The sequence below is a fragment of the Glossina fuscipes genome, unplaced genomic scaffold (genome assembly GCF_014805625.2).
Source record: "Glossina fuscipes isolate IAEA_lab_2018 unplaced genomic scaffold, Yale_Gfus_2 147, whole genome shotgun sequence".
NCBI lineage: Eukaryota > Metazoa > Arthropoda > Insecta > Diptera > Glossinidae > Glossina > Glossina fuscipes.
In genome coordinates this window covers 2,967,657-2,992,538 of record NW_023998490.1, presented here as the reverse complement: position 1 = coordinate 2,992,538, position 24,882 = coordinate 2,967,657, and the positions used below count along the sequence as shown (strand labels likewise).

General features: G+C 34.7%; 1 protein-coding gene across 4 annotated transcripts in view; it reads right to left on the bottom strand.

Moving 5' to 3' along the window:
* Positions 1–24,882, bottom strand: part of LOC119641142 (diacylglycerol kinase 1) — a 123,567-nt gene that overhangs the window by 5,615 nt on the left and 93,070 nt on the right. For 3 of the 4 annotated variants that reach the window (XM_038039630.1, XM_038039629.1, XM_038039632.1), the window contains exons 11-16: positions 22,508–22,722; positions 15,774–15,905; positions 15,391–15,574; positions 11,236–11,322; positions 10,934–11,142; positions 8,708–9,790 (exon numbers count right to left, since the gene is read on the bottom strand). In XM_038039630.1, coding sequence (XP_037895558.1) covers positions 8,708–9,790; positions 10,934–11,142; positions 11,236–11,322; positions 15,391–15,574; positions 15,774–15,905; positions 22,508–22,722 — 1,910 coding nt within the window. The remainder of the gene's footprint in view (positions 1–8,707; positions 9,791–10,933; positions 11,143–11,235; positions 11,323–15,390; positions 15,575–15,773; positions 15,906–22,507; positions 22,723–24,882) is intronic. The other variant, XM_038039631.1, reaches the window with a different exon arrangement.

The following is a 24,882-nucleotide window of genomic DNA, read 5'->3' as shown; positions in this document are numbered from 1 at the left end:
TGAAAACGACTTAAGGTCATATCTTTTTGGCTTATGAAAGCAATTCTGTGGAGGCAAAACGCGTATCGATATCTTCTCTGCCATTGGCCATTGGAAAGCCGATTAGCCAAGACTGTACAAACGATTAAATTAAAATACTCGTATTACCGCATAATGTAATAAGTAACTATCAAATCGGCATATTCGGGTGCAGTTCATAGCGCGGTAGACCTCATGTTTTAGATAGAATCAGCTTGTGACTGCAGATATGGCATGGTATTTGCTTGGTCGCCAAAAGCATAAAAACCAGGTTCGGGCACAGGTCGCCCATATTTCGGTAGCATCCTGTCCTCGCTTTCTCATTTTTCGCAGTTGACAACGATCGTTCAGGAGGCTTTGTGATGGCTGCGTTTAGCTAAGATAATGAAAACATTAAATATCGAGGTATTAAATAGACTTTGTCTTCCCCCAGAACGGAGGGCGTGCCCTTACATAGCCCCTTACCCGATATTCGGAGATAATTTTCGGTCTCTAAATAACATAATGCATTTGTTTTGCATGAACCGTGCCTTCATAGGCGCTAGTTTGTGTTAAGTCCCCTGGGGACATGTCGTCTCTAGAGGATAGAAAAATGACTCATATGTCACACACCTGTTCCTTGCTTTGCGCAGCACTTATTAATTTGCGGGAGTCAGTGAGAAACTGCGTGAAGCGGAGTATGAATGAACGTTTGCTTAAGCAGCGCACTTGATCTGAGCATTGAATATAGTTAACATTCGTCACTAAAGTTTTTCATTTTTCAACACTTTGTAGTTTATATTAGAAGGAAGTAGTTTGCAATATTATTGAGAAAACCCTACAAAGATTCTTTTAAAAGCATTAAACATGTGTCTATCTATGTCTATGAGTATAAATAAATGAGAGGATAGTGCCATAGGATGGCAAATAAAACTGTGACTTTTCCTCATTTGAAAGTGTAGTCTTTAAGCCTTACGCAACTGTACTGTTTTGGAGCTTTGAAGAAATGTAATTCTATGTCAAAGAAACTCTACTTGCGGGAAACTTTACTTTTCCTGCTCGATTCACAAGAACATGCTGCCGGCTTATTCCTTACCAGTGGTTAATTGTGAATACGTTTACGATGCCATAATGCGGAGTGCTCCAAGTATTAACTGGGGCGACACAGCTGAATGTCAACTTGGGACGGGGGAAAGGGATCTAGCTGTACGGGTTTGTTTTCCTCCCATTACTAGGGCTATCAAAAACAATTCCTGCAATTGGGACAGAAAACGAAAGCAACTTGGCAAAAGCCATCATGTCGTGGATTTTCAGTGTGAACAAATCTGATCCTATCTAGCAAAACTTACAGTTTGTGAATCTAGAAACAGTTTTTCACAATAAGGCCTCGAATATCGAAGAAAAAAAGGGGGAAATCGGTTTGTACACTTAATGTATAAATTTTTTTCAGAAGTTTTCTTGTGATCCTTTCTCTTGGCTGAAAGTACGCTCTTCTTAATTTTATTACTATGCCCTCTCATCCTATTTACTAGCTTGTTAACAAATCTATGCTTAATCACTTTTGCATGATGATTTTGATGATCTGCCTTGCAGGAGCTTCCATATGCTTCCAAAATTACTGAGCAAAAGGTATGCTTTCGAGTGTTAGTGAACATGTCGTAGGTGAGAGCTGCAACTTTACATCCAAACAAATGGAAATGAAAAAGCCTTAATTTTCGGAAACAATCTTCTCGTTCACTTAATTTACTTCAAAACGTTTTTAATTATAATAATTACTATCGAGTTTGTTACCAAAAAACTTAAGAGAATGTTTCGACGAATATAAAATTGAGAAAATGCCGATTTACCGTATGACTTGGCACTTAGCATTGGACAAATTTCAAAAAAAGTTATATAACAATGTATCCTTAAGTAGAATTAGCTGAGGTTAGATTATTTTACTTCAATGTAAGCCTTGGTGATGTTTTTGTTGCCTGCTATCTCCTTACAATATCTCTACCACCCATGCCAAGAGGACAAGTAGTGCTTGTCAGCATCAATAACAGTAACTATCAATGCATGAATTAGCAATAATACATGGGTTATGGGATATCCGTACAAGTTTTCTGTGGCTTCACTTTACCCCCAAAAAAAGAGGAAGAGAAAATAATAAAAAAGGAAAGAGGATTTCATATGTTTCTCTTTCTTTACTTTTTTTTCTTTTTTTTTTCTGCATATTTACGACACAATATTCTGTGATTTTATTGCACAAAAAGGAAAACTAAGAAAAAGAGAGAGACAAAGCCACCAATCGGTAGAGTATACAACTGCATTGAAATATCAACGGGATTGGTTCCCCATAGAGAGCTCGAACGGTTTCAAGACTAAAGTGAAATCCCATGTCTACACTTAATTTTGCGTTGAACATGAGATTAGAAACTGATACACAAACATAAGCAGTTTAGCAAAAGGAGAAAAAAGAAAAAATTTATTGATTGGATAAAAGTTATAGTTTTTCAAATCCAATGCAATGCTGTGATGGTATATGTGACCTGTCTGCACATACGCTAATATTTATGAACATATTTTTGTTTCCCGTTTTTCTTTACATTTTTATAACCACAGACAGGGAATGTTGTTACACTTATTTTTTTAATCGTTTTTATGCTTTCTTTTTATTCTAATTTTTCCCCTTTACCTATCATCCCAATATTTGTAGCCATCGCCGCCGTACTGCACGCAATACTTCGATCAATAAGGTATACGGATGACATTTACGAGCCAATACTATTAACGAATCCATATGATTTTTAGATAGAGCCAACTCTCCGGTGGTGAAACCTTTCAATATTTCATGACATTCCGGCCATTGGTTTACAAGTTACAGTTGACTTGGTGGCGATTTGACCGTTTTGACCAACTTTCTTCGTATGCTTCAACCATTGCCGCATATCGCATGAAAATAATCTTTTTATACCGCAAAAAACCCGCGTCCAAAAGGGCTCTAAATCATCAGCACATCGTTGTTAAAAGTCAGAAAACACGATATACGTCATGCTACCCTAACCTATTGAATCCACGTCGTATTATGAAGAAACTCCAATGGTTAATCATCTGAGAAGAAAACAAAAGACAAATGCTGCAAAGTATACAAAGGTGGGTTCGTTTATTTTCGCCAGTTAGATCGTCCGACCCGTAATTTCCTTTCTTGTTTGATGAAGATTCCTCAGACTGTCTGTAGCCGAATCTGCGCCTACAACTTGAGAAACGTCAGAAGTTGTTTTCCCCTGTTCGGCCTACGGATTTCTTCTCTCCATTCGCCTCTCTGCTCAATTCACCCAAAATTTGCGCTTATCTCGACGGTTGTCGCCCGCCGGTAGATGAACGAAACTCCGTTCACGGGTTCCTCGGATCAATACTGTAACTGTAACTGCTTTCTTTCATTTTCATCTGGCCCCCTTTTGTTCGAAATATTACCCAGCTTAGCCGACATATCACCATTTTATTTAAACTAAAGAAACCTGACCGCCTGCATGGTTATGCATCAATCCGTTCAAAGGCCGTTTTCCTCTCCAAAGTTGTTTGTCCGTGATATGTTTACTTGTCAGTTCAGCTATAACTGGTTTCGTTCATCTACGTTTGTTTCCCTTCGTTTGACGTATTACCTGCTGCCAGCTACATTTCTTTGCGTCACACACGTAAATCGTCACATGGGCAGAATGGCTACGAGATATGTGCTTTTAGGCTTTATAGAGGATTTTCTAAAGCTTACTTTTCTTATTTTTCGTTCGGATTTCCTCATTTATGTCTCCCTCGACTGCAATTGCTTTTAATAATTCTATAATTTATTTGAAAGATGAAACAAAGACTTTTTTTTTTTTTTTTTTTTGTTAAATTTTCAAGAACAAATACAAAATAAATATTTTATTACTTTCACTCTTATGCTATAGCAATAAATAATTTATCTCTTTGACCTTAACACTTTCTTCTTGCTTCGTTTTTGTTGTTTTTCTTTCTTAACCTTCCTTTAAATCTTTTAATGTAAAGTGTGTCCTCATAATTAGAGTAAATAGTAAAATGTGTGAAAATGTTAAAGAAATTCTTCCTTTGAAGCAGTCTGAAGAAAAGAACGTTAAACTTTTTCTTGGGCGAATCTTGGCTACTCATCAGTTTAAATTTAATAAATGTACCGTTCATTTTGAAAATGGTAATGTAAAGGTAAGTCCACTATCTTTTTCTCACTTTGAAAATCAATTTTGACACATTATTTACTCGAATTCTCATAATAATTTAATAGAAAATTTAGGTTTTTTATTAACTCATAATAAATATTTTCATTAAAAACATATTACCATGCATTTATTGTGAACTGAACTGAACGGAAAATTATTCCAAAGCAATTGCTGCCTTAGATAATTTATGAAGATTTTTGTTAATCGCTTTACGGTCATGTAAGTTGCCATTTCCACGTTAGGTTACGGTTAGGACATGACAAAATCACTGATCAACGTAACATTGGCAAAATTATTTTCGTTATATGCGCCTTCTATGATGTCAATGACAATTGTCTACTTCTCCTATTCATAATTTAAGCCTGCCTTGATTACAACAAAGCGTACCCTATACTCAAGCAAATCAATCTAAATTTAAATTTAAATTTTTTTATGCGCATTACTGAAGAATGGGAGATGTATTCATTTTGTCAAAACGTTTGTAACGCCCAGAAGGAAACTTCTGCAGGAAACGCCGACCGAGTTATATATATTCTTAATAAGGATCGAATTTTGAATCGATTTGGGCATGTCCATCAGTCTCTCCGTCTATGTAATGTCTGTTTTCAACATTTTCCTGGCCCCAAAAACACCAGCTGTGGACTTCAAACTTGGCAGAAACATTGGAAGCTCTTGCACCCAGGTTGATATTCAAGATGGCGTTACTATTGATTTCTTGTTTCGATGGAAAAAATAACTCGGCACTGACTTGAAAGTTATTAAGGCAGGTCTTCTCCGTGGAAAACAGCACTTTCTTAATTTCCTGAAATTAAGTGGCGACACGGAAAGCAATGGTTGGCCAAGAGAGACGGTTACACCAAAAGCACCAAAAAAAAGCCTTTGTTAAATTATCACCGATAACTGAAAAGTGAAGTTATAGTAGATAGCTCAAGATAATAGAAGATAGTGAATTTTGAATGTTTTGCGTCAAAATATTCATATGAGAAAAGTGTTCTCCAAATTAATGAGGCCTGCACGCACAGTGAAACGCAAACACCACTAATAGTAATTGTTATATGGAAACGTAAAACGGCAATAATTTTGATGACTTTTTTTTGCTGCATGTGACGACTGGCGAAGTATGGGACGAACATTGCACTTCTGTGTTGAAACGTCAGTTCGCTGTGTAGGAAGGATTTAGGGAAGTTTGTGCAAAGCCACCTAGCACAAAAGAGTCGTACGCATATGCGTCTATCTCGGAAAAGGGGCAAAGACGAATGCAGAATATTTTACGAGATTTTTGGTCTAATTTAGTTGGAAAAAGCGCCAAAACTGGGACGAAAAAATATACGATCTTTCACTAAAACAATGCACCGTCTTACAAGCCGAAGGCGATCACACCAGCAATTAATTATCCCAACGGTCTGTAGCGACTATTATCTGTTTGCAAATCTCAAATGTATGCTTAAGGGAGAAAGCGTTGAATCAAATCATAGCAACATTGCGGAAGCTGAAGGGGATTTTGTCGATTTTGAAAAGTGCATTTATAAGGGATCTCTGTATATTAACATATGCGAGTCTGATATAATCGATTCTTAATCTTACTTCCTTTGCGTTTGTAATAAATAAAAAGTAAAAGAAACGAGTAAATTTTCCTTATACTTTTTAAACTTTTTCTAAATCTATGAAATATATTTCAAATTAAAGCAAACAGATCTCCAAATGTAGCCAATCTCTTGAGTCAAGTGTCTTTTGTACAAGTGCGTATGTAGAAGTGATTTCCTTTTTAGAGAATATACAGACATAGGCTACGATAATATATAAAGATAAGATAATGGGCTTTTCTATGACGAACAAACAAACGAATAGGGTTGTAAACGCTAATCTTAGTTTGCAAAATGTCATGGAAATTGAGCCCAAAGAACATGCTTTATTGTATTAGCTCAAGCTTTTCTCTAAGTATTATTTTATGCTTTTGATATTTATTTGTCTTATCTATCTTTCAATGCATCTAGTATATGCACGCATTACTTGTTCGTGCTTTCCTTATATTATTCCTTTTGTGGAAGGGCATGTTTATAGAGGAATTATACGGAAAGTCTCTAACAGTATTACACCTTTGTATCTTTACAATGGAAAACAGATGCTGTCTTAAGGTTAGTTTGGCATTAAACGAGTATTACGTTTGCCTAATTTTGTGTACATTATTATGGTTTTATGATTACAAAATGAGACACACGTCAACGAGTCGATACGATAATCGGTTAAGAGTTTTCTTGTTTTACAGTGCCATGCATAAAAAAGAAAAAAAAAAAAAAACAAAGAGACAAAGAGAAAATTTTTATTCATTGAATATAGCTAGTGTTGGCCGTTCTCTTGTAGAAAATCTCCAATTTTATAAAATCGTGCAGAGGAAGTATCTCTTATATGACTTCGTACTATTAAGTCGTTACAATAGTTTGTTGGCTGGTAAAAATTTCTTCTTAAGGTTGTCTTTCAATTTTTCTTACATAAGCTTTATAAAAATATTTTTACTTCTTCGCTCATAAACCAAAGAAATAACATTAAAATTTTATTATCATGCACTTTTTAATTTTTTTTATCTCTCCATCTATATACATATAGATTTTTCTTTAAAGAAACTGCTTATGAGTATAAAAATCAATTTCAATTTAAGTAGCTTTCTTGCGCTTACCAACTCATCTAAACTCCCACTGCTTTATATAGCACTTTTCTTTCATTCATTTTAATGCTTGTGTATAAGTGCCATTTAACCGCTCATATCACTCATAGGTCCTAAATGCACAAAATTCAGCTTTAAAAGAAAATCTTTAAAGAAATGTGAAAGACGCAAATCATCATGCGATGAAAGTCAATACATTCGATATATCGATTCCATTTTGTTTATCCATTGTATCGAGATGGTAGTACTTTGTATGTAAATCAAAAAATTATTGATCGCAAAAATTGAATGACTTTGAGGTGGACGCATCGTTTATCGTATCAGTCTATTAAGAATTACTTTCCTAGTGGAAATACGCAAGTCTATCCACCTGTCCGTCTTACACCCTATGTATGCATATTCGTCTTGAAGCATTAGATTACCATTTTTGATACATCATAACCTAATATTGTTGGTTGAGATATTTTAGTCGAAAAATGAATTAAAAATTATGCGAAAGATTCTATAAAATAATGATTAGACATCTAAAAGTATTGGGGCTTCGATTTATGTTGGGGTCGCTCCTCAACATAACGGTTTTCCTAACCAACAACGCCTAACAGGGCAAAAAAGTGTTGCAGCATTATCGATTTATCGCAGTCTACCCGTTTAATAATCATTTATGCTTAGTTTACACTTTCATATATTTCCACCTCATGTAAACGTAGCTATAACCTGGTTAAGATAATCTACTTTAGCTATGGTCCACATTAAGCCTTGGCTTAAGCTAGCATAATTATTTATTATATAAGACACTGCGCACAGTGTAGCTGAGTCGGAGTCATAGAGTCAAGATCAAAGCAAAGTTAATAAACCTCAATTTATTGTGTTTTCATTATAAAAATTTTCCTACAGAATTGAGGACCGCATTGGCTTATTTTTCGTTTCTATTCAAAGTAAGAGTTCTTATGAAAAACAACACTTCATAGGGTAAATAGGTCTAATTTTTCGTGTTTTAGAATCAAAATGATGAAGAGTTGGCAAAAAGATGAAATTTGGATCGTGACGTTTGCGTTCACGTTTTGTATTGCGCCACGCATCCTTTACCCTCACTATAACATTATCTTAGAAAGCCACTTGTGGCAATAATGAGTAACTTTTAATAAATCCTTCAATTTGGATTGCAGTAGTGAAAGTCGCGCTAGGCATTTAATAGTTGGCCTTGTCCAGCTATAAAAGTTTTAATTTGTTTTTTTTTTTATTTTACTCCCTTGTGTGGGCGAAAGAACTGAACGCAATGGACAATTTGAATAAAGTTTAAGCAGTACTTAAAAGAGAGCCAATGTTTAACGAACAAAGCGTGGGACTATGTCCCAGTCGACCTTGCCATACTTGTATGGCAAGAACAAGACACTGAGAGTAGTTACAATTTCATATTAGATTCAATTAAACGCAACTACTGATTAGTGAGAGGACTGTGTAGAAAAGCTCTATCTAGCCGCGTGCTGTTTGAAGCTTTTGTCAATCCTTTTTAAGGGGAAGGAGTTTTGATTGTTGGTACAAAAGAATAATACGGAACAAAATTGATTCCAATTCAATTCTTTGTTCATAGATTGACAACAATGGAACAATAATTTAAGTTAAGTTTTATCGTTGAGGCAACTATGTGGAGGCATTTTCTTTGAGAAAAAATTAAGATTATAAGTAGATTTGTATCAGATATTCAAACCGTACATCTATGAGTATATGTTTAGATATTCAAATTGTATGCATATATGAAAATTAATAATTGCAAGCAATTAAGACCATGAAGAAAAAAAAAACCAAAACAATTTAGGATAAATTTTTATTAACTTACCACACCGACAGAGAAATAATTATTTATAATATTATACGGTACAGTGCAATCTTTTCCATTTTCAACTTTATTGCTAGTTGTTGCTGTTGTTGGTAGTGGAATGTTAAATGACTTTTCCATCTCCATCGCTACGTTAGTTGTAGGTGTATGTACAGGAGACGCTTGCAATGAGCATAAGTGACTTGGTGATAATTTCACGTTTGCGATACTGCTTAAGCTACTGCTGCGGTTATTATTATTGCGTGGAATGCACTCAATTTCTGTTGCCACAAAACCGTCGTTACTATTACCACTGGTATGGCAAAGTGGGGTTGGCAAAGTAGTCGATGTTCGTATTTCTTGTTTCGCTGCAATGGGCGCAACACTTAAAGATTTGTGACAGCAATCATTCGAAGCATCGTTGTTATTATCGCCGACACTGAAGTGTTTAGATGGATCTATACTATCAACTATCATATGACGCTCCTGTAGATTTTTATTTCGTATGAAATCGGTATCGGTTGAGTTAGTTTGCTTCAATAGCGAAGATGTATTAATGACATCAAGTAATGTTGTACATGACTGCCGTTGTTGTTGTTCCTGCTGCTGCTGATGTTGTTGTTGTTGTTCTGCGCTATTTGTACTACTAGTGCAAGTACTGCTAAGACTATTGCATTTACTGATTGCTGTTGAGTCCTGTCGGAGATTGTACTCTTGTTGGGGATATTGTTGCGAACGTTTCATTTCAAATGTTGACATTGATATGCTTTTCGTTGTAGTCCGGTATGTTGTTGTTGCTGTCGATGCTGTTGCCATTGTTGTTGCTGTCAATGCAGATGATGATGATGTGGCAGCCAATAAATCAGTAGCCATCTGTTTATCATATATCGATTTGATTGAAAACTGAGGAGGACTTTCATTAGCATTGATTGAAGATGAGACTGTTGTTGCTATGATTTTGTTATTTGTTTCAGTTTCAAAAAGTTGTACATTCCAGCTGCTGCAACGATGTCCTTGTTCATGTTGCTCCAATAACGTCTTCTCTCCCACTACCACACTTTGTGATAATTCAATCACTTTCTGCATATTTGAATGTAATGTCACCTGTTTTGCAAGCATAAAAGCAGATCAAGGTAAGTTTCACCGAGGAGTGATTGATAATAAACATAAGCAAACAAAAGAGGTAAGGAAATTGTATTCGGTAGTAACCGAATCTTTTATACACATCTTAAAAGAAAAAAGAGGCACATTTTCCTATTCTATAATATTAGGTGGGTGCGGTCCATTTTTTCTGTTTTCTGTTGGAAATTTATATGGTGTACGTGATGTACCTGATGAGTAGTAATGAAAAACGCGGAACGAAAGCTGCTCCTAGTTTTTGTCACATAGACGTGTGGGCGTTATAAGCGTTTTCTCCGATAACTTTGGGTCGTTTTCATATTGTTTTGCAAGTTTGTAACCGACATCATCATTTTTGTGAATGAGTGAATGTCTACCACAGATGATATATGGTTGGGCAAAGGCATAAATGGACGGCTGAATGGGCAGACGAGCTTAGGCGCATTCCGAATTTGGAGGTGTCCAAGAATTTATATACTTTATGGGGTCTTCGGTTTGTTTCTGTGTGTTAGTTTTGAAACAAATATAAATTTACAATATACAATTATAAAATTAACTAGACGTGGCTGTTTTATTCCCATATTTGTACCGGTACTACAACATTGCCCATAGAATGTACAGTCAACTTTTTATACATTTATCTGCTGTGGTTTATGACTAATGAGCAAAATCCCATTTTCTATACCTTTGAAACACAGAAGTGTTCTCAGTTTACGTGGTGCTGCGGGCGGATCCTTTTACCGATTTACCTTATTTTCAATATGATTGCGCGTGCACAAAGTTTCCATGTTTCCGCCAGATTTGACTTTTTTTGCGGCCAAGAGAATGCTTACAACGCACAATGCACTGACAAACAACTGGACAGATGCACAGACGGACATGCTTAAGCTAGACAGCATATAATGCTGATCAAAAATATATTATATATTTGTGGAGTCTCTGAAGTTCTCTCACAGTAATACGAATCGTCGATACCCATCACCTCAAACCAATCAGTAATAATTCTTATGTCACAATCGAACTTAACTACGGACGTAAGAGTAACTTACCCCTTTGTGATAGGTGCAATAAGGTCCAAATATCTGCAATATCTATGTATTGTATGCCCTAAAAACAAAATCCACTAACCTTTGGTTTTATCTGCTCTTCAGGATTATTTATTACTTCAATACTCCATCTATCAAGCATAACAATAGTCGACCTTTTGATTTTATCCAACAATTTTGGAATGTTTTCACCCTCATAACCGCCGCCCCAGCGTAAACATCGAGCCAAGTCATTGCCAGTTCCCAGCGGTATTACTCCGATGGCAGGTTGACTTTTCAACTCGATGCTATCTGAAATTGTTTAATAGCAACCATAAAATCATAAATTTTTGGTTTCGATTATCAATAAAACTTAGATTTAAAAGTAATTTCTGATATATTTACCCATAGCTTCTAATACCCAGCCTACAGTACCATCGCCGCCACAGCAAATAACTTTAAAATTTGGCAAATCCTTAAATAGAGTAAGACCTGGTTATTTATTTGCAAAAATAGCGAAGAAAATTAATATTAAAAAATGTGCTTTTGATAAGAAATTTTTAAAAATAATTTTGATTTCTTTTTTTTTGTCAATAAATAACTATATTGCCCGTAATATATAAAAAGGAAGTTAACATTTAACCAAGGTAAATCGTCTATTACTAAGCGATGTGAAGGGGGTTTCCGTCGGTCGGCTTTGTCCCTGCTATTCACAAACTGAGTAGAGTTATTCATAATAACGGAATTCCGTTAATTAAGATCTGTTTTCATAGTTCTCCGCTCATATAGTAGCACTGTTTAGGGAGAGAATTATGAAAAGGGAGCAAAGTCCGAAGTCCGTCTGCATAGCATGAGGGTAGGTTTTTTTAAATAAAATTATTGTGAGAGTCGGAGTTGATCATCGCGTGAGGTTGGACGTAGGCAGAAAAGGAAAAACTTTTTGGCGGCAGGAAGCGAGCCAGCAGGTGTGAGTGGTGACCAACAGAAATGAGAGAAAATAAAAACAAGATTAAGAAATCTAAATATGGGCAATTAAATGGAAATTTTGTCAAAGCCTGCGAAATTTTGCATAAAACAAAAATATAAATCGGTAGAAACGAAATAATGGATAAACGTTAACGATAAAAGCTCGTTTAATGTACGAGTATAAAAATGTGCAGAGATCACCATTACTATAATTGTCAATAAATTTTCGAAATTAAAAAAAAAATAAAAAACTTTAAAACTTTAGCTATTAAGGACAAATATGAAATAACTTTGTGAAAATAGTGTTTAAATATCTTGGTGTGAGATTCAAACAAGAACATGGTCTTTTAAAACGTGCTTTAACGTCCGTATAAATTAATATAATATAGCATTGTGACAACAAATAAAATGAAAAAAATTAAATCAAGAAAAAAAAAAAACAATCATTCAAGCGTTTGAATATAGCTCCAAATGTAGGCTTGGCATTTGCTGTCGGTTATAGATGATGTCATTAGATTGAAACCCTGGAAGATTTTACCGAAACGGATTACGGTGATGTTGTGGCTGTACCAGAATGCAAGGTTCACATCAAGAAAGGAGTAAAGCGTATTAGTTTTAAGAATAGTGAAAAAAAACGGGAAAATATGACATAAATGATGAATTATATATCTAATAGGTTCGCGACGATGTGTGTGTGTGTGTGTGTGTGTGTGTGTGTGTGTGTAGAAATGGAACTGTAGACATTGACGTAACGGACCAAGAGATACATAGGTGTGGCCTAACGGACAAAAGAACAATACTAACGGACTATGAGACAGCTAGACAAGACACGCCCTTAGTTATTTATCATTTTTATATACGTCACTTTTGTTTGTGAGTGTAACTGGGTTAGCGAGGCGGTACAAATAAAATCCAACCTCTACACACCATCACACTCTTTAATTCTTGCTTTAATTTATAAAAAAAAACCTTATATTGGAGGGAACCCAAAATGTGTAAATCTGTGCGGTCCAAATTTAGTAAAATTCATTTTTCGTGTCAAAGCACTTATTATCGTTCAGCTTTTGTATTTTCACTAAAAAATACGAAAAATTTAAATCTTTTTGTCGTACGAAGAAAAGCTTATTTTCGACAAGAGTTCCTATAAGGAATTTATTATATCGAAATTTAGGCAAGTTTAGGGAATTTGTATGTCAAGTCACTGCTCTTGAGAGATTTTCATCCTAAAATATTATAATTTAGGCTTCGTTTTATACCCCACTATCATTTGGTGCACAAGTGTGTACTAAGTTTGTGTCGAAGTACGCAACGTCCAAAACAACTTAACCTGAATTGAATTGTTATTATATCGATCGATTCAGAAAGTGATTCTGAGCTAAGATTTTCCGTTCGTCTGCCCGTCTGTTCGTGCCTTATTCTTGTAAATGGTATTGATAATGGTTCGGATCGGACGACGGTTGTTGTAAATATACACCCCTTTCCCTTTTATGGGTTATAACATGCCGCTTTCGTTTAACTTATACACTGTACAGTTGTCATCCAGTATTCAAAATTAGACCTTTTTCCATTAGAGGAGCTGGACCAATCCCACAAAAAGTTCATTTGCTGTCGAAACACACAATTTTTCAACAATCACTCGTTGTACGAGGCTGTTTATTGGGCTGTTTGTCCGTCTGATTCCTGTCCATGTATTTTGTTTCAACCTACACATCGATATTTGTAAGACGTCTTAATAAAATTTGCTACACTGACATCTTCGACTCAACGACAAACACTGTTTTAAATGATTTGGATCGGTTCACCTTTTCAACAACTCCCCGTAGGACGCCCTAACGTGAAAAGTCATTATATGGAATAAATTGCATTTTTCAAAATTTCTCGACAAAAATGGCTAAGTAATAGTATTTGGGCGTAAAAACTTTGGACGGAGTGAGGCAGTTTTTTGAACTCCTCCTACGAAAACGAACTCTTTATATGATAAAAAGGTCTAATTTTCAATATTTCGTTGACCCAGAATAGTTACTTGAGAAAGAAATCAGGTATGCCGGATTCGGGCATTGTAGAGCTATTGTTTGCATATCACCATATATAAGGATTGCCAGGAAATGTAAACCCTTAAAAGCCAAAAAAGTCTAATTGTTAATGTTTTATGATAAAAATTTGACAATGGTATTAATTGGACATAAAAATAAGTGCACCAGAAACGGGTTCAATTGTTAATGTTTTATAACGGCAAAATAAACAAATAATGGCAATAGGCAACTTGGATCACCTAGGTCTATTTTTTAGGTGCTAATGGTTAACATGAAAGTGGGTCCCTATATGGAGACAAAGTATAATTTGTATACTTTCTGTGACTATGAAAACTGAAAAATAATAAAATTTCTGGGAAATAAATAAAGTTTGGTAAATTTTGATCAAGTAACATGGTGCTTTGGGCATCCCCCAATTCGCGGGCTTTCATACAAATTATTCCTTTGCATTAAAATAACATTTAATTTTTGGTCTATTATTATCACAACTGACATTGACGTAGCGTGCTTAATAGCGTCCTTGCTTGACTATAATGTTTTTACTTCTCTTCATATAAAAAAGTTTTCATATGAAAAGTGATGATAAAAATGGTCCGATTCAACTCATTCTTACTAGCTCGTTCTTTAACGGTTCATCCTTAGCCCGAAGTGTTAAGGGTTATTGTGGAGTATTAGGAAAAAATAAATAAATAAAAAATCAATTGAAATCTGCTAAAAAAATGCTTCTTGCCGATCTATAATTACGATTTTCGTGTTTAATATTAGGCGGATAAGGTTTCGAATTTCCTTCATATACATCACAAAGATTGAATTTTAAACTTCGATAATATTTTGGCCAAAAAAAAATTGCTTCACATTTAATAAACAAACGAAATGAGGCGACGCGGAAGTTCCTTGAGATAGAGGTTTTTAATCTGTTCTTTTAATCGCAAAGATTAATCAGTTAAAAGAGTTTTGATTTGAAACAACCAAGTTAAAAGTAATGCTCCTGATATCCAATAGATCTGCTTTAAAGAACATTCGCGATATTGCTAGAAAGTGATCATTATTCGTACAAGTCCTGAAAAGTGTATTTCGTAGGCAAAATTTGCGTAAAATTCGTAAGGTATACATACGTATTCAGTTTTCGTCGACTTAAACAAGAAAACGAAATTTCCGCTGTACTTTTCGCCCTCAAAATATGTCTGATGGAGCCGAAAAGTGGCTAAGATTTTTAGAGTCTATTAGTGAATTTTACAATCAACTAAAAACTCGTCACTCTTGTCTCTATTAAATTTTTGTCTCAAAATTTTCAAGCTTTCACTTAGAGCTTTTAAAAGAAAGATGATTAAGATGAACTGTGTGCGAGTACCGCCGCGATGTCTGCCTGATAAAAATGATACAAGCTCATATAAAAGTTTGTGATGGAATACTTTTCCAGATTTACTCGAATGAATCTTCGTTTCTGCTTTGTTTTTTTTTGTTTCTTTTCAAAGTCAAATGTTGTAATCAAAACTATTGGCAATCAATCGATTAAGAATTTGGCTTAAGTTCAACATAATTGTTTTTTGTTTTCATTTACCTTCTTTCGGGCCGCCTTTCGATAAATCATAAATTTGGCGTGGATTAAGCATATATTGGAATTTGCGTAATATGCGATCGCCTTGACGTCCACCACTTTTTGGATTGACAAATACCAAGAGAGGACAATTCCTGTCATCGATTGACGTAATTTGAAAGTGTGTGGCCTGATGGTGTTGAGATTTCTATTTATAATTTTTTTTTACATTTTTTATAAATTTTTTTTTTTTTTAAATTTGATAAAGCATTTGCGAGGCAGGGAATTTCGAGTTATAAGCCAATACATTTGTGGTAGTAATTAATATTAAAATTAAAAAGAATCAATTAATAGCGCAACAATAAGAAGAAGAAGAAAAAGAAGAAGAAGACAAGCGAGAAACTCACCTTATTCGTTTGATTTATTGAACGTTGACGATCTAAGACTGCCGGGCATATAGCTGTAGGAGGTACAATTAACTCAGCAAATTCTCCGAGAGTGCATTCTTTTTTCACCGACGATGCACAGCGATTATGGAGCTTGTGTTAATGAAAAAATTCATATAAAAAAGTTCAAAATTTATATCAGAATGTTTTTAAATCAATTTTTATTCCCTATACTACCTGTGTGGTGGTACAGGGATATATTAACGCTTAGAAGGAGTTGCGTCATCATAGCGGTCTATTCAGAATCGCTTTCTGAATTGACGTAAACTTGTTCTTCTCTCTTGCTGTGCAAGAAATTAAGGCATATCGACGAAGCTTGATACGGTTTGGCTGTCGGGAATAGTTTGAATCGGACCAGTTTTTATACCACTTTCCACATAACGCCTTCATTTGAAAAAGTCGTTATATGGACAACTATAGGGTAATGTAGGGCACTTTATCATGAGTGATTGCCTCTTATCATGTATTTATTTGTTTTTTTTTTGTTTACTTTTTCTAAACTTATTTCTATGTAGGATGGTGGTATGAGTAAAGCTTCAGTATATGTTAATGTTATAATGTGATGAAGTTCAGTTAAGCAGCTTATATCAGGATATTAAAGCGAAAAGTATTTAAAATGGCGCAACAACGAAAGTGGTGAGAAAAAAATGTTTCCTAATTTCTATCCAAATTGTAAAAAAGAAAAATTTTCGCGAATAATAAGATTTTTAAAAAGTATTGAAACTTTCAAAAAGGCTTTATGTTGTTTTTCAATTGTATTATAAAAAAAATCATGAAACCATAAGCCAATCAACTTTCTGATCAAAAATTGTGTTGTATGTGGCATTCTTGGAACTAACTTAAGACCCGGAGGGAAATATTAAAAACTCGATACATTAAAAGTAAGTTCTTCCAGTTTTTTAAAAATCCTTTTAGATTTTTATGGTCTAACGCTACCAGAGTGATATTCGTTACAGTTTCTGTCAAGTAATTCTGTTCGTTTTTTTTTTAATTTCTACGTGCAATCGTAGTTTCGAAAGCTCGCTTATCGGGACTACGAGAGGTTGGAAGGCGGATAGGGGTTGCGATTTATTATGCACTTTCTTGTTTGGTACAAAGTTGATACATAGTTGTTCATATTAATAGAACTAGTGGAGAGACATGCCATTGCCGCTATCTACTTCTCATCTACCACTTACCAAGCACTTCATAAATATTTCGAGTTCGTTAATTTGCAGTGAATATGTCATGTACATGTTACAAGTTAATTCAAGTTAATTTTCTGAATCAATTCAAGCTTGTCGGGCCAATCGGCCGTCTCATTTCCACTCATATATTATCATATTAAGACTATAAATCGCAATTTCCGAGATATTTTGATGAGTTTTGTACATTCGCATATCTTGAGCCATCTATGAATTCTATTGAAAGTGGAGCGAATCGCACCACTTCTTAGACTTTTTTTTATATAAGACGAATCAGGGAACGTCCGTATTCGTGTAATACGATGACCGTCACAAAGAAGAAAGGAAAGAGAAAGAAGTGGGGAAAGGTGGTGGCCGCAGCCTAGTGGGCGTGTGCCTAACTTTTCGGAAACTCTTGGTAAAAATGAGAGAAAAATTGTAAAATTAAATGAATGTACAAAATTTGGGATGGGATGACTCCACTTTTGTAAGCCCTTTTGTATTAATATTCTTCCAAAATAAACTTTTAGTTGAGTTTTGAGTGTTTAACGATGAAAATTGGACCATAACACGGTTTGGCATAAAAACTTCCTATGCTGAATTTAAACTAAATTCAGCCAATTTTTTGAACTTCTTCCAAAATAAATGCTTTTATGACACGTAAGACTTTATTTTGTAAGAAAGTTGAATTTTTGGTATCTTAAAACGTAAACAGGCGAGGATAATAGGATATATAAGAAAGAAAAAGTGTCTCGTTACATTTGGACCACATCGATTAGGGTTTGCTACGGCTCTAATGAAAGATAAGGCTTTGTATAGCAACAAGATTTAATTCCTGGTATTTTCTAATGAGCATTTGTGAGCGATCGTATTAAACAAAAATGTTGTAAAGTATCTTGTGATGAATTTAGCCTGGCTATAAGGAAAAGCGGGTCGGATAATGATCGATCTTGCCCGAGTTTAATGTTTTCATGTGTTTTTCTGTAATTTACGTGGCACAATTATTATCATTTGTTTTTCGAACGGTCTTGATGACTGCATGTTTAAGTCTTTAGCGTTGCTATGACTCCTTGGCTAAATTTTGTCATAGTATCATGAATTTCTTCTTTTTCTTCAACCAATGCCCCAAGCAAAGAAATTTTTAAATTCAAATGGATTTGAAAAATACTACTCTCTTGGACCTTTGGTATTTAGTCTTGTACATGAGCGACACATGCTATATGTGATCAAAAAATAAGATGAATTTGTTTATAAAATGAAAAAATTTCACTAATTCTTTCGAAATCGATTTTACCGCCCCCTTTAAAACATCACGCTAACTCAAAATCCTTGGAACAGTCAAAGAAATCTTCTTTCGGTATGACTTCAAATGCTTCCCTGAATTCATCTCATATTTTCTCAGTCAAGCCGTAGCGGTAACTCTGTCATTGCCTTTAGAGTTCGTTGAAAAGCCAGACATCAAACGGCACAAAATCAGACAAATGTGATGGTTGTGAAATCATATAGGCCGCGTTTTTGATGAAATGATGACAAAGAATCAGTGCAGCCTGTTGCAATTACAAAGAAATGTGCGTTCATTATTCTCGCGCCTTTAGAAAGATAGCTTCAGGCAGATGAAATTCCCACAACATTAGCAAAGTGCACGGTCGCCCGCGGACACTTGCAAATATTTTTTTCCGATATAGTTTTATTACCAAAGGTCTTATGTAATATTCTCAATATCTCTGCGTCATCAATATTTAGGATAAATACTTCGGATTTCATAATTAAGACTGAAAAGCTAGTTTTTGTGTGTTAAAAAAGACACTTGTATCTATGCAGTAATTAAACATATTGACATAACTACTTATGGCAAGTAGTACCAACCCGTACAAAAAAAAAAAAAAATTTTATGATTTCATAGAACCTGTGAAGTGTAAGTGAAAAACTCCCCTTATTTTTTGATTGCCGTACTGTATCTTGATGAACACCCGAAAGCAAAGGTTGTGTGTTTGCGGAAGAATTGACTTATGTTTGTCACATGACATGTCACGTATCAAAAAAAGAATTCGAAGCGGGCTTTTTGCACGTTTTTCACCTTCAAACTGACTATTTGTCGTAATTGCCATCCATATAGCCTGACATTTGAGACAAAGACTTTTGTGAATAGAATGCATATAAATTTTTTCTCTTTCAATTTAAATCTTAAGTATAGATATATTTTTCTTTTGCTTTCTTTCGACTCGTTTTAAAAAAAAATAAAAAAAATTTCTGTAATCGTTGTCTTTATCGGGCACACATATCTCGTAAGCGTGCGTGTGTATCGTGTTAGTGAACATGTTTTTAGTAAATACATGTATATATACATAAAATACTTTTGAATTTTGCATTTTATGGTGCGTTGCGTATGAGTGATATCATGCTAATAATACTCGCTCGCATACGCAATGTAAACAGCATTTGGAAGCAACTGCAACTTTCCGAAATGAGTACAAATGTACCACATGTACGTAACTTTGTTTGAAATAATAGTAACGAAATATTTATGCAAAAATATTTTCACAACAGTAAGTAATGCGATACAAAACAACACACAGACACAGACACACACACACACACACATGCAAAGAAAGGAATTTAAAGGGCTTTGTGTGTGAGAATATTTTTATTTTCCTTTACATCATGTTTACGTAAATTGTTTTATTTTATTTATTCACTTGTTCTTCAAACTACTCCAACTAAAGTCTTTGTGTATTTAGTGATATAAACGTGTAAGCGCCGGTGCGCAAACGTTTCTCCGTGTTATGTGGTATGTGTAACGTTAAATAATTTGGGGTAAAGCATTGATACTTTTTCATTTTTCCAAATGGAAAAAAACCAAAAAATATTGATTACTGTCAGAACAAAAGATAGAATTTCATTGAAAAAAAGCGAAAGCGAAGCAAGAGAAAAAAAAAGTAAGGGATAATTGGAAAAAGTGCATCCTTGTGATTAAGGATATAAGACAAAAATAAAAATGTATAAAATTGTTTGCGCTTTAGAGCAAATTTAGGATACGTTTTTCTTAACTTCTTCTATTCAGCCTTTCAGTGCCAAACTGTTTATTTAGGTTTCATTAGGCCTCATCCTTCGGCTCAAAATTCTATTTTTGTATTTGAAAGATGACGGTATAATCATTTTGTCATAATGTCGACAACACTGAAAAGAAAACTTCAAAGACTCCACAAGTATATATATTCTTGGTTAACATGAAAATCTGAATCGATTAAGCCATGTCCGTCCGTCTGTGGTGTTTGTATTGTTGCGATTCTCGTGGTCGCAAAAATAAAGATATCGACTGGAAACTAGGCATAAACATTGGAAGTCTTTGCACGCACGTTGGTATTAAAAATGGGTCAAATTGTCCAGAGCGGAAATCCGTAATTAAGCGTAAATTGAATACCAACTCCGTTTTTCTAAAAAAAATTTGTGATTTCTTGCTCATCACTCGCATATTATAATAGACAGACAGCTCGAAAAATTATACTATTTATGTAGAATTAAAAAAATCAGCCATCTTTACACAAAGTTATAAGCGATTAAATTTTTTTTTTTCACTTTTTGGAGGTTTTATGCTTATCGACCGTACGGTAGACAAGACAGAATATTTAAAACTACATTTCTCAAATCAAGATATATTATCTGCCTAGCAGTGTGCTAATTTTAAAATAAATATGATGGAGACCATGGCCCGGTGGATTAATTTATTCTTACCAATACCAGCGATATCGGTATCAAATAAATTAAATTTAAATTGATTTTAAATTGATTATGGTGGGCGACACGACGTAGTGGATTAATTATTTCGTTACAATAACATTGATATGGGTATCACATGGAAGGATTTGAAAAGCAGAATGCGAAAAGCTAGGTGCGTTAATTCAAAATTATTAATGGTGGACGTCACGAGGTGATAGACTACATTTTTTTAGTGAACTAAAGGGTAAAATATAAATTCTTTCCCATTGAAGCGCCAAAGATTTCAATGGTGGTGGATAAGCGAGATTTGTGGAGATTTGGCCCCCCAACTGAATATAACCATCTTACTTGTTCTTTCTAATGTTGTGCTTTTCAAAAAATTAAAGAAACAAAATTAAATAAAACAAATTCAATTCGGTTGTCGCGGCTGTTATCTACTCGAGTATCCGGAATCAGCTACAGTACTGATTACAATGTTGTAGTGAATGGCTGCACTATGACGCTGCAGTAATGATTGACTTTTCTGTCGTGAGATTGAGGCTACTGATCTGGAGACAACGCAGCACGGGCTCACTTCATAGCACACGAATTTACGGCTCATCATCATTGTATTCAAAATGAAATCCCCTGTTAAAACATTTCATATCCTGCTAATCTATTATACTGACTTTTTAATTACTGTACCTATTACGTAATCACGCCCATTTTCTCATTAAAAAAGAGTTATGGCGCAGCCTTGACAATTTTCAATGCTGTCAGATCGTGAATTAATTTGCTACATAAGCGAACAGGAGAAGTCTTTGATTTGAAGGTCATTTCAATGAAGTTACAATTTTAACTTTGATGATTAACTCTGAGCGTTTTCATATAACTAAAATCGTGATTATTTGCGTGATTTCACTCTCATTGTAAATGCACTAAAGATCAATTGAAAATTAATAATTTTCTTTTTCATCCAGGGGTGTGAAATGCTCTTCTGTTCGTGCCATCTGTTTGTCGCCCCCTATCTTTTAGATAACCGTCCGCCTGTATGTTATAAAATAGCATTGTAAAGCAATTCAATAAGTTTTCTCCCTTAATTTGTACCCTCCATCATGTTGATTCAACAGAGCTATAAAAATACTTTGTTTAAAAATGGCTCGCAATTTTTACATGTATTGCGATCTATCACAAGGCAATGCCATTCGGAAAGATGCCATTCAATGTGCGAGACGAGTTTTTATTTATTTTGATTTTGTTCAAAGCATTTTATAAACCGTTTTTGCTGAAGAATGGAAAGACGAAACCAAATTTGCTGTCACTTAGTCATTATTTTATAAATTATAAAAACTCTTTGTCTGAGGATTAGAAAGAATAAAATATTACTTTCGGAAAGTTGCACCGAAAATTCTTTGAAGAAAAATTCTCTCAAACGGAAGTTTATAAATTCATTTCAAGGCTTTTTGTTTTCTTTGCTACGAAGTGAAGCTATTTGTCAAAAAAAAAATTCTGAATTCTGCGCAACATTGCTGCGAAAGGAATGAAGCAAAGAGACGCAACATAAATAGAAAAAGACAAACAACGAATTTACGCTTACATTTTTATAAGTCTCTTCTTTTTTTTCTATTCTTGCATTTTTAAGCGTTTTCGTTATAAGCATAACTCTATAAATTTTGACTTATATGTAAGGAGCTTATTAGGTATATTTTAGATACATGCACTTATACGCGTATAGTTCGCTACTAGCTTTAAGATGAATTGACGTAATTGTTTAAAGAAAATTGTATACGAATCTCTTGAATTTACGTAAGTATTGAAGCATGCAACGATGCTTACCATCATATGACACCAAACGCAATTTAGTCCCGTTATGCCATGATACGCTTTAATACGTTTGCGACATTTCGAACAGTGTCCGTAACAGTTACCCTCAACCCAATGATGTAGTAGATCGCCACCACCGCCCTTTACCTTTTTCGATTTGACGTACGTTGTTATACAAGATGCTGGGGCATGCTGTACGCAGCGCTCATGCACTGTGTATTTACACACTATAGTAACAAGAAATACGAAAGAAAAAAACAAGAAAAAACAACAAAAGGAATTAAAGGAGAATGCAGGTGAGATTTGAAAAAAAAAAGTTCGTATTCGTATTCGTTTTTAATCCTAATTATATTGACGGACTTACGCACTTACAACAAACAAGTTTTTGTTATTATTGTTGTTTGTTTACTTAGTTTGCAATTAATTTTATATAGATTATGAAGAATTAAACAAAATTTAAAGATAAAGGGAGGAGGGGAGCAGCAAACGAATGTAATATTAAATGTTCTAAGATGTTAAGCTTTTAAGACGATTTCAAGATATCATCGCTAAATGATTTATTGTTATTATTCTTGCTGTTTGTCGTTATTATTGCAGTAATTGTACACCTACAAGGTGTTGCCACAAATCCTGTTACACTAAAGACAGAATTTGCAAAAGTAAACAAATCAACTAAAGTAGGAGTTAAACAACCTTGCATTTATTTACGTGCTACACATCTGGGACGGCATGACTAAGATAAGCTACTACTTAAAGTGCTCGCATAGAAGTGATAATAAGTTAAATTTAACAAACAAATACCTTATAGGTAGGTACAGGGCCACCATTGATTGCCTTACATCATATTGCTTAACACGGTTATTCATACAACGACATTTCAAAATAATGCGTTACATAAATAAGTTCGATGGGAACTATTTTCAGTAGCATTTGTGTTTGGCTCAAATCGCGTAGGTGTGCCAAATTTTATGAAAGTATCCTAAAAAATTGCCCCCTGTAGGTTGAACACGAAATAACAGATGGACAGACAGACGGGCGCAAAGACAAACTAAGACACCTTCCGAATCGCTTTTAAGGTCATTTTCTGAATTAAGCGGTGTAATGAAAAGTTGATCAGCTTAAACTTCCTCCGGATGTCGCACACATCCGAACGCACTTAATACACCTTTACGCCATAAATGCTGTAGGGTACAATAATTCTTTATAACAAAAATATTGACAGTGAGAAAAATGGTTAAAAAATACTTTTGTGGAGAACGAAACTGAATCTTACGCATGTCCCATATCATATATAAACAGATTTTACTGTCAAATATATTTTTTTTGTTTTCAATATTTTTTATGCGGAGCAGCAAAGCTAATGAGCTGCAACTACTCGCATTTTTCATTGAAGAAAAGTTAAATCGAGATTTACTTTGCAGAGACTCATACAGGACACGTATCGGAAATGCTGCTAATCAGATAGTACACCGAGAGGTATTTGGAAGGAGGTAAGAGCGACCAGCTACCTATAATACTAATTGTAAGGTCGAGACCTATTCAAAAAAAAATAAAACCCTTTAAAACCATTTAAAAAAAATTCTTACATAAAAAACACAAATGCAATTTTCAATATAACCCGAAAAAACGACTGAAAAGTATTAGATTGGAGTAGGAATTTTTTTAAATACACTACCACTAAGAGAGTTGTTCATCGCAGCTTAGTACTTTTAACGTTGTCTTTACCGGCTTTATGATGTTTCATTAAGCATCGACAGGCAGCAATCATTTTGTATTAAGAATTGTATTAATGACTCTGACTAAAGGAAGCCTTCTTTTCTTTCTCGGCAATTTCCACGTATTCAGTGCTCGGAAAAAATTTTAAATATCACATGCATGAAGACAGCAATCCGAATTAAAAAGGTGACTAACAGTGGCAAAGTGAATAGGATGTCTCGAAAAAATGAAACACATTGGAGTGTAAAACGACGTGAAATACCTTAAGAAGCATTACGCACAATAGCACCGTAGTAAGTCGTACTTTCGTACCACTATAGACTATAACGGATTTGGCGGAGGGTATGCTTGGTCCAAACCGCGAGATGAACGCTTGCTCGGTAGGGAGTAGTAATCCAATCGGATGCTTGACCCATAGAAAGGCAGAGATAAGGCTCGCCAGAAGGGGGGATTGGGACGTCCATGTGTGATAAGAAGCATTTCTCCCGCTATATGCGTTATCGAGCATTGTGGGCTTACGGCTTCAAAGCCGAAACCTAAATAAACCATCTACAGTCAGTTATCTTTCCCATTGAACGAGAGGTCTCTTGGGAAATTTTTAAAATGAGTGAATCTTAAAAGGCGACTATTTCTGTTGACTTTGTTGACGGAGAGTTTCTTTTGAAATACTG